General features: G+C 42.2%; 10 protein-coding genes across 10 annotated transcripts; 4 read left to right on the top strand and 6 right to left on the bottom strand.

The window, feature by feature from the left end:
* Positions 1–48: 48 nt before the first annotated feature.
* PAS_chr4_0675 (Component of the exomer complex, which also contains Csh6p, Bch1p, Bch2p, and Bud7p) lies at positions 49–1851 on the top strand (the record flags this gene model as incomplete). The annotated part of the gene is made up of 1 exon (XM_002494068.1): positions 49–1851. The coding sequence occupies one exon, from the start codon at positions 49–51 to the stop codon at positions 1849–1851; it is 1803 nt and encodes a 600-aa protein (XP_002494113.1).
* Positions 1852–1916: 65 nt separating this feature from the next.
* PAS_chr4_0674 (Subunit F of the eight-subunit V1 peripheral membrane domain of vacuolar H+-ATPase (V-ATPase)) lies at positions 1917–2285 on the bottom strand (the record flags this gene model as incomplete). The annotated part of the gene is made up of 1 exon (XM_002494067.1): positions 1917–2285. The coding sequence occupies one exon, from the start codon at positions 2283–2285 to the stop codon at positions 1917–1919; it is 369 nt and encodes a 122-aa protein (XP_002494112.1).
* A 182-nt stretch (positions 2286–2467) lies between these two features.
* On the top strand, positions 2468–3262 carry PAS_chr4_0673 (uncharacterized protein; the record flags this gene model as incomplete). Its single annotated transcript, XM_002494066.1, has 1 exon — positions 2468–3262. The coding sequence occupies one exon, from the start codon at positions 2468–2470 to the stop codon at positions 3260–3262; it is 795 nt and encodes a 264-aa protein (XP_002494111.1).
* Positions 3263–3308: 46 nt separating this feature from the next.
* On the bottom strand, positions 3309–3611 carry PAS_chr4_0672 (Hypothetical protein; the record flags this gene model as incomplete). The annotated part of the gene is made up of 2 exons (XM_002494065.1): positions 3309–3497; positions 3579–3611. 2 exons carry the CDS (start codon positions 3609–3611, stop codon positions 3309–3311), a joined length of 222 nt encoding a protein of 73 aa, XP_002494110.1.
* A 158-nt stretch (positions 3612–3769) lies between these two features.
* Positions 3770–4714, bottom strand: PAS_chr4_0671 (Putative transporter, member of the mitochondrial carrier family; the record flags this gene model as incomplete). Its single annotated transcript, XM_002494064.1, has 1 exon — positions 3770–4714. The coding sequence occupies one exon, from the start codon at positions 4712–4714 to the stop codon at positions 3770–3772; it is 945 nt and encodes a 314-aa protein (XP_002494109.1).
* Positions 4715–5307: 593 nt separating this feature from the next.
* Positions 5308–5880, top strand: PAS_chr4_0670 (Hypothetical protein; the record flags this gene model as incomplete). Its single annotated transcript, XM_002494063.1, has 1 exon — positions 5308–5880. One exon carries the CDS (start codon positions 5308–5310, stop codon positions 5878–5880), a length of 573 nt encoding a protein of 190 aa, XP_002494108.1.
* Positions 5881–5957: 77 nt separating this feature from the next.
* On the bottom strand, positions 5958–6570 carry PAS_chr4_0669 (60S ribosomal protein L11; the record flags this gene model as incomplete). The annotated part of the gene is made up of 2 exons (XM_002494062.1): positions 5958–6479; positions 6568–6570. 2 exons carry the CDS (start codon positions 6568–6570, stop codon positions 5958–5960), a joined length of 525 nt encoding a protein of 174 aa, XP_002494107.1.
* Positions 6571–6975: 405 nt separating this feature from the next.
* On the top strand, positions 6976–7821 carry PAS_chr4_0668 (Beta 5 subunit of the 20S proteasome, responsible for the chymotryptic activity of the proteasome; the record flags this gene model as incomplete). Its single annotated transcript, XM_002494061.1, has 1 exon — positions 6976–7821. One exon carries the CDS (start codon positions 6976–6978, stop codon positions 7819–7821), a length of 846 nt encoding a protein of 281 aa, XP_002494106.1.
* A 38-nt stretch (positions 7822–7859) lies between these two features.
* Positions 7860–10769, bottom strand: PAS_chr4_0980 (uncharacterized protein; the record flags this gene model as incomplete). Its single annotated transcript, XM_002494060.1, has 1 exon — positions 7860–10769. The coding sequence occupies one exon, from the start codon at positions 10767–10769 to the stop codon at positions 7860–7862; it is 2910 nt and encodes a 969-aa protein (XP_002494105.1).
* Positions 10770–11124: 355 nt separating this feature from the next.
* On the bottom strand, positions 11125–13719 carry PAS_chr4_0667 (Nucleolar protein, component of the small subunit (SSU) processome containing the U3 snoRNA; the record flags this gene model as incomplete). Its single annotated transcript, XM_002494059.1, has 1 exon — positions 11125–13719. One exon carries the CDS (start codon positions 13717–13719, stop codon positions 11125–11127), a length of 2595 nt encoding a protein of 864 aa, XP_002494104.1.
* Between the last annotated feature and the right edge of the window lie 115 nt (positions 13720–13834).

Here is a 13834-nt window from a genome sequence, read left to right as displayed (position 1 = left end):
CTAGAAGCTTTTCGCAACCCGGTCCTCCTTTACTTAGATCACGTTACAATGGTACAAGTCTCATTGACGGTTGGAAAGCTAGACGCTTCCTTGGCGTTGCTTCTGACAAAAGATCATCACTTAATTGAGTTTCCCACGATTCTTTTACCAGATGGTATCACCGCGGGATCTATAGTTAGAATCACTTGTGATCGGAATTTAGAGGAGGAACAAAAAGAGAAGGAACAATTTGAACAAGTTCAGGAAGAGATTTACGACCTTTTTGGCAAGAACACACCTCAAGCACCAGTTCTCAGAGTTCTCAATGTTACCCAAACTAGTTGTGTGTTGGAATGGGACCCACTAGAATTAGGTACATCTTCCATCAAATCATTGACTTTATACAAAAATGGCGAACGGTTAGGTCAGATCCCAAATCCACTAGTTAACACTAATACAAAATTGTCAGGATTACCCATTGATACTCCATATGAGTTCCAATTACGACTGACTACCACAGCTGGTGTTTACACATCCAACAATGTTCAATTGAGAACACACAAGATGACTGATTTAAGTGGAATTACAGTTTGTGTTGGTGAGATTGAACCCAACGATGCGTTTACAATTGAGGATATTGAAGAGAGTCTTCGTAAGGTTGGAGCACGACCAATGCAGAGAGAAGTTAAAGTCGATACCACGCATTTTATCTGCACAAAGAGTGTTGGACCGGAATGGGAGAAGGCTGAAAAAATGATTATACCTGTCGTTAGACCTGAATGGATTAAAGCTTGTGAGTTGGAAAGACGTATTATTGGTGTGAGAAACTTCTATGTAAATGCTGAAGATACTTCTGCATGGACTCAGAAGAACTATTGGAGTAAAACTGAACATCAAACTCCAAAATCTGAAGCACCTATAGCTGGTGAAACATCTGAGCAAAAAACTGCTGACAATTCTAAGGTCGAGGATCCAACTATTGTGGAGTCCAAAACTGATGAGCCAAACCTTGAAGCACCAACCATCGAAGCGCCAAAGATTGAAACACCAACCATTGAAGAGCCAAAGATTGAAGAGCCAAAGATTGAGGTGCCAACGATTGAGGTGCCAACGATTGAAGAACCAATAATTGACGCACCAACCATCGAGGAGCCAAAAATTGAAGCACCAACCATCGAAGAGCCTAAACTTGAAGAACCAAAAATTGAAGCACCAACAATTGTGGAAAAGGTTGTTGTAGCGCCAGAGGTTGAAGAAACAACTATTGTGGAACCAACCATTGAGGAGCCAGTGATTGAAGAGCAGAAAAGTGAGGAATCGAAGAATGAAGAGTCAACTGGAGAACCATCTAAGACCCCAACTGAAAATATAACTGAAATTTCAGTGGTTCAAGAGCCTACAGCCATCGATCCTACGATTGAGGAGCCAGTGTATGAAAAGGTTGTGGTGACTGATCCCACGATTGAAGAACCAGTACTTGATCAAACATTGAGTAATGCATCTATCGATGATCCCAATACTAAGACCGAAAGTGTTGTGGGGCAAGTGGCTGAAGAGCCAACCGTTGAGGAGCCAACTGCCAACAATCAACCCATTGAAGAACCAGATATCCAAGAAACCCCTACCGAGGTGCCGACGATCGAACCACCAGTTGATTTGAATCGCCCTGATGAAGATCTGAACCAAGAAATTGATGCCACGAAAGGATTAGAATCCAATGAAGCTCCAGAAGTCCCTGCTGGGGATCTAAACTCGGAAACGGAAGAGCAGGAGGACGATGTTTCACATGCCCAGTCAAGCCCAGCGCTGGTAGGTTTACAACCTAACTCAAAGAAAGGTTCCAAGAAGAAGAAGAAGAAGGGCAAGAAATGATAACATATATTCTAAAGTAGAGTGTAGATTACTAAAAAATACTGCATCAGTAATGGTTTTTTCGATTATTCTCCAAAGAGTCTGCGTACTCTTCTCAGCACTGAGTCCTTCTCAGGGTCATATGGATGGTCCTTTGAGGGAATCTCCAATATAGCTGGAAATGCCTTAGTGAATGTATCTACCTTGAATCTTATTCTTTCGGCAATGTGTTGGTTAATGAGTAATATGGCAATATCATCTCGCTTTTCAGTATACTGATCAAAGACCTCTTCAATTTGATCATCTGAGGTTCTTGGTTCCACTACCAAAAAATTCTTCTCCTTTCCCGGCTCAGAAGTAACTTGACCAACACCCGCCAGCAGCATACCGGTAACTGTGTCTTCATCTCCAATGACTCCAATGAGTGTCCTATTCTTATTTGCGTCTATCGACATTGGTGGTAGTTGTCAAAGAGAGCAGCCAGAAGGTGCGCGGTCAGATATGTTAACTTTGGTGACAGGTTTGGGGGCACTCGTCGCGAAGGATGAAAATTTGCTGTTGGGAGGAGGACATTTAAGGCTAGAAGGACGCAGAGGTAGATATCAGATCTTAATCTCCAAAGTACTGCTCATCAACGATGCTGTTGTCACATACCATGATACTTCGAAGAGGAATATGCACTACTAAAAAGGCCCTGGCAGGTCACAGTAAGTGGGCCAATATTAAACATGACAAGGCTAAAAATGACCTGGAAAAGAACAGAATATCATTCCGTATGTCTCAACAAATCACTGTCGCTGTTAAAATGGGTGGAGCTGATGTTGTAGGGAACCCAGCATTGGCCACCGCTCTGGAAAAGGCCAAAGTGCAGAACGTAACCAAAAAAGTAATTGAGAATGCCATCAAGAGAGGAACTGGAGAGCTAGGGGACAAGAATAACGTGGAACAATGTACATATGAAGGTATTGCACCTGGAGGAGTTTCAGTTATTGTCCAGGCGTTGACGGACAACAAGTCTAGAACAGTAGGTCTTGTCAAAGCCTGCTTCACCAAATTTGGATCCAATTTGACTCCAACAGCTTATTTATTTGAGAAGAAAGGTTCTATAGTCATTGATAAGGGAGAAGATAGCATCGATCACGTATTTGAAAAATGCGTCGATCTGGGTGCTCAAGACATTATAGAGGACGAAGAGAATGATCGACTCGTAGAAGTTGTGACAGATCCCCAAGATACGGGACGACTCGCCAAAGAGTTAAAATCCATGTACAAAATTGACCAAGTTTCTATTGGTTATAAGCCCAACGAAGACACTTTGGTCGAAATCACAAATGAGGATCACCAGAAATCCTATGACAAATTTGTAAAGCTCTTAGACGACGTTGACGACGTCACTGATTATTTTACCAATCTCAAAAAGAAGCAATCTTAATAGAATAAAATATGTTAAGGAATAATTATCAAGGTATATGATAGAATTACTCGTTCTTGCTGACAGCCTCTTCGAACTTTTCGTTGAACTCTGGGTTTTTACGACCTAAACGAAGAGTTCTGTCGGTTCTTAACTTCTTGGTAGTGAAATAAACGGCGGAACAACAAGCAACTCCAGTGGCGATAAACAGTGGTGTTAACTCAACTGGGATATTTCTGATGAAGCTGGTCTTCTTCTGCAAAGGAGAAAATTGTTAGTAAATGGAGCCACTAAAACAGAAACTCTGTCATAACTCATTTCTCTGAATTCTACTTACTGCAGCAGCAAAGTTAATCTGTGTAGGTCTCATTAGAATTGATAAATTTATGTAACTATAGTTATGAAGAGATGGTGTGAGAAAAGGGAGAGAGTTATTGGCTGATGGAGGATTTCGCGCACCGATACTCTAGCTCTGATGGTGCATGAGGGTGATGGATGCTGGATGTTCTATTGTTGTTTCGTCTCCTATTATAGCCCAGTGATGAACTCCTTGATCAGATCATAAGTAGCCCACTGAACAGCCATTGATGGCATAATTTTCCACATATTGGCGACCCATCCTTTGTATAATCCTTTGTACCCCTCTTGGGCAACAATAGTCTTGAGGGCATGTCCAGTGGAATTGTACTGGAATCCCATTTCGCCTGTACCTAAAGTGAGCACTTGGAATCGACGTCGAAGTAAATCAAAAGGGTATGTTATTGTTTGAGCGATTCCTCCGGAGAGAGCTCCTAGCGTGAGTTTAACTACAGGATGATGTACTTGGTATGACCCTGGTAACAACTCTTTTAATCCTTCGTAGATTGTAAAGTTGAGAGCGACATACGGAGCAACACCAATAGATGTGGGCACAAATCCTCTGTATAGCGATCTTACTCCACCTTCATTTAAGTAAATGTGCTTGATAGACTGGTACATTCCTGGTGGCCGTTTCGTTCGTCCGTGGAGCTTAGATTTCAGGTTTCCCAAGGAAGCCGTTTGTATGGAGAGTCGGGTCTTGACTAAATCCAGGGGATAAGTCGCCGTAACGGATGCCAGTCCTGCAATGTTTCCTGCGAAAAATTTGGCTCCAGTGGTCAATTCTGGCTGACCTGGCTCTAATAAGTATGGTTTGATCTCCTGATAGGTGGCATACTGAACAGATGAGTAAGGAAAAATTCTCAAACAATTTATTCCATTTCCCCTGAAAAGCCCTCTATACCCTTCTTCTTTCCATATTTGAAGTATACTTTTCAATACTCCCCCTTTATACGATTTAGTATCAACTCCTTGGACCTGATACAAAACTTTCACCCTTTCCATTGGCGAGACACATGTTCGGGAAAACGCACCAGCTATGCCTCCAGAAAGGAAAGAAAGAACAACATCCTGTTGAAGGAACCTCCTTGTACGTGTAATAACATCGCTATCCATCAGGGGTGTTTTGGGGTAAAAGTCAGTTTTTCGGGGAAGATTTTAGTGCGCAGAAGACCAATACCGATCGGAGATGTAAACACCCCGGCAATCCGGAAGAATTCGACGACGGTTAGTAACGAAGTTAGAAGTCAAAGCGAGTCGACTAGATCTGGGACTAAAACGATATGTTCAAGTCACGATTCTTGACGTAAGATTTAGCAGGTAGTAACGCTATTCATCTTTAAATTAGATGAAAAAAATGATGTGGGTCACGAGATTCGAACTCGCGCATCCGAAGATACTACAGGATTCAATGCTTCCTAAATGTAGCGCCTTAGACCACTCGGCCAAACCCACAAGTTATACGATTGGAAGGTTGCCACCTATTTATGTCTAGTGTTTCTAAACAATGGCTATAAACTATAGAAGTTTCAGCTCCTGTGAAAGATAAATGCAACGTTGATTCAAACGTATAGCTCTGAATGAGTTGAATAGATACTTCTCTTCCACCCAGTGAAATTATAATTGCCCATGATATTTTATTATACACCCCTACACCATATCCTATATCTCACGGACTATACATTTAGCTGAACAACCAGACGATATTGATGCCATTATTACATTACGAGCCGTTTGATTATCTGTCTAATGTCGATAATGAACCAACTGATGAGGAACTGAACACGGTTAAAGATTTGATATCTCTGGAGCTCAAATCTATGAAAAATTTACATCCCAAGGTTGCTCAAATGTTTCCCTCAATTCCATCGTCAATCCAAAGCATCTTAGAAGAAATTGATAGTCTTCAAGATAAAATAACATTCACATTCAACGGCATAAGCGAATCAAGATACCAGGAAGCTAAAACAAATGATCAGTTAGATACCCTGATCTCATATACAGAGATTCATCATCGTTCCCTGGAATTATTACGAGAGAATACTCGCAATCTTTATTTGATCAACAATTCACAGTTAGAAATTCTACAAGAAGGTTTAAATACAACGATAGCACACAAAAGAAAGCTAGTTGACCGGATTAATAGCTCACGTAAGAGGCAACAAGTTGATTTTAGACCTCTGAACGAGCATCTCAACAAATCATGGAAAGAGTCCATCAAATCTAGTGTCGATTACGGAGTGGAATGTGCCAGAATAGAATTAGCGTCACTAGACAGGTGATATAATTTTAGTAAAGCTTACATACAACTACTAGACAACACACCTTCGCTATAACCAATCATACAACTATGAACAGTCTATTTGTCCAAGACATCAGCATCGAATCTTTGCTTGAACCACTGGATAGTGTCCTCTTTGTTGGTCTTGTGGTTGTTTCCAATCTTAGCTCTGCATCTCTTTCTCTTAGCAACTCTGGCACCGGCTCTACCCATGACAACGTAGAAGTCCATACCGTAAATACCAATGGATGGGTCGTACTTTATACCCAAATCGATGTGCTCCTCAATACCGAAACCGAAGTTACCAGTCTCAGAAAAGTTCTTCTCTCTCAATTGGTATTCCTTAACCTTCAAACCACGTTCTAAGATCTCCTCAGCCTTTGGTCCTCTAACGGTAACGTGGACAGCGATCTTCTCGTTTCTTCTGATTCCGAAAGTTCTAACGGTGTATCTAGCCTTGGAGTGGACTGGTGTTTGACCGGAAAGTTGTTCCAAAACCTTGGAGGCTCTGGTCAATCTGTCACCAGATTCACCAACACTGATGTTCAGGACCAGCTTGGAAATGCGCAACTCACGCATAGGGTTTTGAGTTTTAGAAGCCTGAAAAGTTAGTTTTTTTGTCTTTCAATCATGAGTCTTTCAAGCAACCGATTTACGGAGGTCTGGGTGCTTCTGTGTAAATACATACCATCTTATGTGTATCTGATTCTGTAACGTTAGTTCAACTGAAGGAATGTTGAATTTTTTTTTTTCAACAGAGTGAAGCACCGAAAAGGTCGTGTTTCGCGCACTCAATAGAGGAATTGGGGACACAGAGAGGGAAGGGCAAAGATCGATTTGCTAGAGACTGTCACGTGAAATCCTCACCTTTCTAGACGTACAGAATATAGCCCTACTAATACACACGTGATCCAGAATTACACCCCAGCATCATTTTTTGATTTTGAAAAATTTCGCGCAGAGCAGTTTACTCTAACCTCCGAGCATCACAACCATCGAGGGTGTGGGATATCTGGGTTTCTCTTATCGAAACTGGAAACATCAAGTGGCAAATCATAAGGCGTATCCTTCTTTTATCACCAATTGAATTGCCGTTATGAACTCCATTGCTCAACAATTTCGACACACAAACCCTGCTCATGAAGCATTTCAAGATAATGATAATGAGTTTTTTGAGTCTGGAGTCGATTTGAAGATGGCTCCTTCCATAACAGTTCCTCCTATTTCTCAGCCTACAGAGTTTTTAAGAGCTCACACAGACGACGCATCCAATCCTGATTGCAAGATCAAGATCGCACACGGAACTACCACACTAGCTTTTAGGTTCAAGGAAGGTATTATCGTGGCCGTGGATTCCAGAGCAACTGCCGGTGACTGGATCGCTTCTCAGACCGTGAACAAAGTTATTAGAATCAATCCGTTTCTGCTAGGAACAATGGCTGGTGGTGCCGCTGACTGTCAGTATTGGGAAACCTGGCTAGGTACTCAATGCCGCTTGCATGAACTTAGGGAGAAAGAGAGAATCTCCGTCGCCGCTGCATCTAAAATCTTGGGAAATTTGGTCTACCAATATAAAGGCATGGGCTTGTCCATGGGTACCATGGTTTGCGGATTTACCAAAAAAGAAGGTCCAACAATTTATTACGTAGACTCTGACGGATCAAGGCTGAAAGGTGATATGTTCTGTGTCGGATCAGGTCAGACATTTGCCTACGGTGTATTGGACTCCAACTACAAATGGGATCTATCCGTTGAAGACGCGCTTTACCTAGGAAAGAGAAGTATTCTGGCTGCCCAGCACAGAGATGCATACTCCGGTGGTTCCATCAATCTTTACCATGTTACAGAAAGTGGTTGGGTCTATCACGGAAACTTTGACTTTGATGACACATTTTGGAAGGTTAAAGCCTCTGAAGGTTCCTTTAACAACGTTGATGCTTGATATTAACACTTGCTTTGTATATTAATAATTAACTATGTCTATTGTTCTGATTTGGCCATTTTGGCTATGGTATTACCCTCAGGCTCGTCACTATCTGTCCTCTCTCTTTTCAGATTTGGAACTTCTGCGGTAGGAGTTGCCTGTCTAGAATTATTTACAGATGCTGGTGTTGATAGGATAACATCTAATTCTTTATCAAAGTCAACATCTCCGACTTGATCGGTTTTTCTTGGTTGAATTGGATCTGGAGTAGGACTAGCTGAAAATGACTCCAGCACTTTGTCCAGCTCTGGATTACTTAATTCTGGTGGCAGCTCCAAGAATGAAGAGTCTGTCAATGTGTCAACGGTATGCTGGTCAACTTTTGGAACCGAATTAGCATCCACTTGGGTTGATGCTTTTTCACGATTCACATAACCTACTGGTTTTAAGGGCTGTGCTTTACTATAAGGTTGAGGTTGATGTGCTCTAGGCTTTGGGGGACTCACTCCAGGTGTTGCAGGTGTTGACTCAACTAACCCTGGACGAGCGTTGAAACTCATAGGTAGCCTTGGGTGACCCAGGTTATTCTGAGGTTTCATTAATGAATTTGGTTTTGAAAACCCCTCAGGTCTTTTCAGCTTGTTAATGGTATCAGCTGAAGCCCCTGGTTGCCCCTTTGCGTAATAGTTCGGCTTCTTTATCATTGATGCAGAACTTTTAGGTGAAGGGCTGGATTGCGATGGAGAATCTTTAGGAGCACCAACAACGGGGTCCGAATCCTTTGCTTCTGATTTTACGGCCGGAGATGGTAACTGATTTAAAGAAATATTTGTTGCCACTGGCACCTGAACAGGTGGAGGCTTGGAAGTCACATGAGGCGCTTTGAATGGTGGTTGTGTAGGGGTTTGAACGCGTGCTTGACTAGGTTGCGTAACAACCGAAGCCTGCGGGGGTTTCGGGGTTCCAAGAGCTTTGCTGCTGGTTCCAACATTAGTAGCGTTGGGTGGCTTGACTTTTGTTACTTGAAGTGTTGCAGCATTCAATGCTGCGGTTAGAATCTTTGTGACATGCTGAGGATTACGTTCGATTAAGGAAGCCAGGGGATTTCCTGGGATTCCTGCATTCTTCGCCGCTTGGTTCACTTGCGCAATTGTCATCGCTAATGCCTGGGTTAGAATCGTCGTAGTAGTAGCCTTATCGGTCATCTTTCTATCCTTTGTCAACTTTATTAATTCCTGCTGGAGATATCCTAGGGCCTTCATTGTGTCACTTGACAACTGATTAGGTTTTTGCCCAGGTCGAATATTGGGATTACTTCTGTTGGCTGCCAGTTGTGCTTGAATATTATTAGAACTGGAGGGAGTAGCAGGAGTTGGTGAAGGCGAATCACTGATTCCGACTGCAGCTTTCTGGACAATGCTTCTTGTTATATCTGGAGAAGCAATTGCCGATCCTGGAGAGTTACCAGGTAGACTTCCTGATCCACTGTACTTTTGTTGCAAGTTCTGTAATTGCTGCATATGTTGTTGTTGTTGCTGTTGAATTCTATCTTGTTGGGATTTGACCTTTGCAGCAGCCGCTGCTACCTGCTTTTTCTTGACTTTTTCCTTTTCGGCACAGTACTCCTCATCCAACCCCCACAACCAGCCTTTTCCTTCCTTGGAAACTTTTTTGAAGAGCTTATTCAAAGAAAGATTATGTCTAACAGAACTCTGCCATCCATCTGGACAGTACTTATAGTAGGGATAGATCTCCTGAATAGCTTTGTAAATTTCGGAAAGAGACATACCTTTCTCTGTGCTTCTAGCACGAAGGCATGTGGCGATCAAAGTTGAATACGAGCATGCAGGTTTGGTCCGGTATTCTGGTGGGATCTCTTCCAAAGTGTAAACTTTTTTTGGCTGTTTAGGTTGTTTCTTGCGAGGTTCCTTTTTCTTTAGATTGGCTAATGCTACTGCATCCAGTGGCTGATTAATGGGTGGGGGATATGATTGGGGATTGACTGCTGCTGTTTGTAATGCTTCTGTAACCTGTTGTGCAATGGAAATTCCAGAACGCGTTGGGGCATTGACATCAAAATCATTGGGGTTTGAAACCGAAAGATTTAATGCCTTTGGAGTAGAGCTACTTGAAGACCCAACAGGAGTGGCTGTCGATAAAACGTTGGAAGAAAGTTTTCGCCTTTCGTCTAGTTTGACATCGTCATCTGACTTGGAAACGTCTTTCTCAGTTTCGGATAGGGAGGACAAATTTCCCCTACTGTTATGCAATGCTTTGGAGCTGTTCTTGTAGAGATTAGTCTTTAATTGAACAGCATCTACGGGATTAATTTGTTTTGATGGCGATTTGCTGCGCTCTCTTGACTTTGAACTAGGAAGCAAAAAACGAAACTCAATGGTACCGATTTGAATTTTGGTACCATGGGAAAGAGGTAAGGTGATTCCTGACTCAACAAATGTATCATTTATAAATGCCCCATTTCTCCCCAAGACTGATAGTTCAAACCTTTGCGCTGCAAAGTTATAGTGAATGATCGCATGTCTCCTGGACACCGATTTGATATTTCCCAGATCAACGTCAACTGTATGATGGTTACTATCTGGGTTCCTACCAAGAACTACCTGAAGAGTTTGAACATAGAACATGGACTTTTCAAAATCTAATCTCGCATACGCTGACACTTTCGACACAGAATCACCATTAGTTGGCGAAGGTTTGGGGTTACCAAGCGCACTCTCTTGTGTCAACATGGGTTGTCCTTCCTTTGCTTTTGACTTTTCCGTTTTTATATGCGCATTATCTACAGTTTTTCCCGCTTTGGTAATGATCGTGTCAACTTGCACTGGCGGTATGATATCATGGACTCCTTCTTTCTTGACCTGAGGGATTGTTTTCGTATACTTCTCTGGATCCAACTGCTCAGGTTTGCTACTATCTAGCACAGTATTAGAGCTAACACTCATCATAAATCAGATGATGCTACAAAGATCTGCGGTAACCAGCCCGAGTTGTTGAAGTAAAAAGCTTTTATCTGCCGTAATCAATGTTTTAACGGCTATAGTTTTGGTTATGATACTTTCGGGCAACCTTTCTCAACTGTGATGTTTAAAAAGTCAAGTGTCTGACAATTCAGATTGTTGCTGGAAAACTGCTCCAAAAGCCCTCTCTTGTTTATAACAGGTGCAAACCTTTGAAACGTATAGGTATATACTCTTACTGGCTTCCTGCGTACATAACTTAAATTTTTCGAAGGGTGCGGATGGAAGACCACGTGGTGTAGGGATTTTACTGGTTGAAATTTCAATAGTTATGTAGCTAGTCTTACTTGAAAGGTGCATCTAAAGGATCAACGACAGCACCATGGTTGACAATCACACGGGGAGTGATGAGTTCTTGGTGAGTTGTTCTAGTGATCCATTCCTGTCCCAATGGTGTACGGAGCGACTGTTCATACTGAGCCATGGTCTCGAAGGGGTATGGAACTTTGTCAGTCCTATACTTCAGATTCTTTTTATTAACCTTCTCGTTGATAATGACACTGTTTAATTGCCTGTCCTTTCGTCTTTCTTCCGAAACAACGCCGGCAACCTTGACCGTCTTTCGCCGTCTCTTTTTCTTGATATCTGATCCGGCCCAATCCCCCCATCCGGGTAGAGTCAAATCTACCTCTTTGTCACCATCAGCCTTTATGATAGCCTCTTTTTCCTTTTGAAATTCATCTATCACATCGTCTCCGGCAAAAGCTTCACGAATAAGTTCTGTCTGTTTGAACATTCGGACGTTAGACCCATCTTCGTCATCCTCATCAGAACCATAGGGATCCACAATCTTCAGTCGTTCGTTCATATCAACTATCGGCCCGTCTTCTTCTAAATGTGCGTTACTTCTTTTCTTTGTCTTGGTCAATTTGGCTGCTGCTTTTTCTGATTTTGATGAGTCTTTGTCAATTACTCTTACCTTCTTGGATTTGTGAGTGCTACCATTAGTAGTGATCGTCAGCCAAGGATTAACAGTGCTATCATTCTCTTCTTCAGGTTGCTTCTCATTCTGAGATTCGGACTCTTTGACTGCATCTTCAGCATTTTTTGATTTTTCACGATGTACCGTTTTACTCAATTTGTTGGTTAAGCTTTTTGCGTTGTCGATTTCGTGTTCTTCCAATACCTTCACATTTTCCTCTTCGATCTCTTTGTGCTCAAGAGCAGCACCTGGAGTGTAGACTCGTCTCCCTGTGTTTAATACAACGTTTGCAGAGGTGGACTCGTTGCGGAATTCATCAAGATCGTCTTCTTGGCCGTATTCTTGGAATCTCCTCAATCTTTCTAATTCTTCTTTGTTTGCTGCTTTCTGTTTGGCTTCAGCTTTCTTCATAAAATCCATGTTCATCACTCCCTTACCGATCTTAGATCTAAGCTCAGGATCAGATTCCTCTCCATCTGATTCCAAATCTGAAATACTGCGAGCATCGCTGTAATCCTCATCTCCCTGGATCTTGGCTCTTAAACGTTCTCCTTGTCTCAAAGTCTCTTCAAGCTCATCTCTAACAGATTTATCCTTTGACATTCCACTTTTGATTATAGATTTAGCCCATTGTCCATTTGTTTTGTGTTTCAAGGACATTCTTTCAAGGGCCCTCTTGGAATCGTGTTCCTCCTCATCAGATTCATCACCTTCAACAAGTTGCTCAGTTCTGAGACGTTCCTTCTTTTTAATCTTGTGATAAGTCTTAGATTTAATCTTCTTTATTCTCTTAGCCTTACGTTCCTCTCGAAACATCAACTCTCGCATCATTCGCAATTCGTTTTGCCTACGACGAAGGTCAGCGGGGTTCATTTTGGCGGTGGCCATTTCTTCAAAAGTAGATTCCTTCTTGTCATCAAGTAATGAAGAGGCTTTCAATACTTCGTTAACAGCGGTTTCCAGTTTGGTCAGAGGTTTCAGTTCCTTAGCTTCTGGCTCTTCTAGTTCTTCGTCAGAATCCTTCTGTGGTTGAAGAGGAAATACCAAATGCTCTGCTTCTCTTAATGACTTCACAGTATCTTGCCACTTGTCAGCCTCAGCTTTAGAGAGCTCGTACGCGGCTTCTCTCTCTTTTCTTTGTTGTAGTCTCTTGGGTAACGGTACAGCCATAGTAGCGGACTCGCTGCCGTCAACAAGCTTCCTTCTAAGTAAAAAGTTATCTTGGGAAATACTGGAATCCCCAGTTGCCTCCAACATCTGTTTAAGAGATAGCTTGTGGCCTGTGGTGGGTACCTTATATTCATCTTCCTCGTCTTTAGGATTAATCAAAACTCTGTTCTTATTCTTGTCGGCATCATCCAAATCTTTAACAACTGTGTTTAACTCAACTTCGTCTTCATCATATGATTCCATTTCTGCAAACGGGTCCTCTTCTTCCTCTTCTTCGGACGAGGAATCAGCTTCTGAGCTAGATTCAGCAGAATCAATGTTGTCGTTCAATATCAACTGTTGAGTGCTTTTGGCAAAATTTGCCTTCCTCTTTTCGGAATCATCCATATCCCAAGCTTGAGAAAGAGTAACAAGTCCCTCCTCATCTTCGCTGTCTTCTTCTTCGTCGACCTCATCTTCGTCTTCCAAATGGGAGGGCTTCCCTCTTCCTTTGCCTTTTGCTGTTGTTTTGTCTGTGCCCTTGGATTTAAAAGTTTCAAAATCATCATCTGGACCAAATGCCTCATCAGAGTCAATCTCCTCGTCGACGAACTCTTCGTTATCGTCTCCATAGTCTCCTTGAACATACCTCTTCGCGTTCATGATGGCACCATCGGTATCAGAGTCGTCAGAACCCTGGTTCCTTGAACTCTTCTGATACCTTTCTGATTTCTCAGCTATCTGCAAGGCATCCTGAATCCTTCTATTGGTCTTGGATCTACTTTGCTTGTTTGATCTCTTGGCCATTGCGTAGGGGACTTCACTAAGTAACAGAACTATAATTTTTTTTTTTCGTAAATTTTATTCCGCTAAATAATATTACATAAGCAAAAGGTATAATAAAACTGGGTCTGGAAGACGT

The sequence above is a fragment of the Komagataella phaffii genome, chromosome 4 (genome assembly GCF_000027005.1).
Source record: "Komagataella phaffii GS115 chromosome 4, complete sequence".
Taxonomy (NCBI): domain Eukaryota; kingdom Fungi; phylum Ascomycota; class Pichiomycetes; order Pichiales; family Pichiaceae; genus Komagataella; species Komagataella phaffii.
The sequence above is the reverse complement of the archived record's forward strand: the minus strand, read 5'-3'. Positions and strand labels throughout refer to the sequence as shown.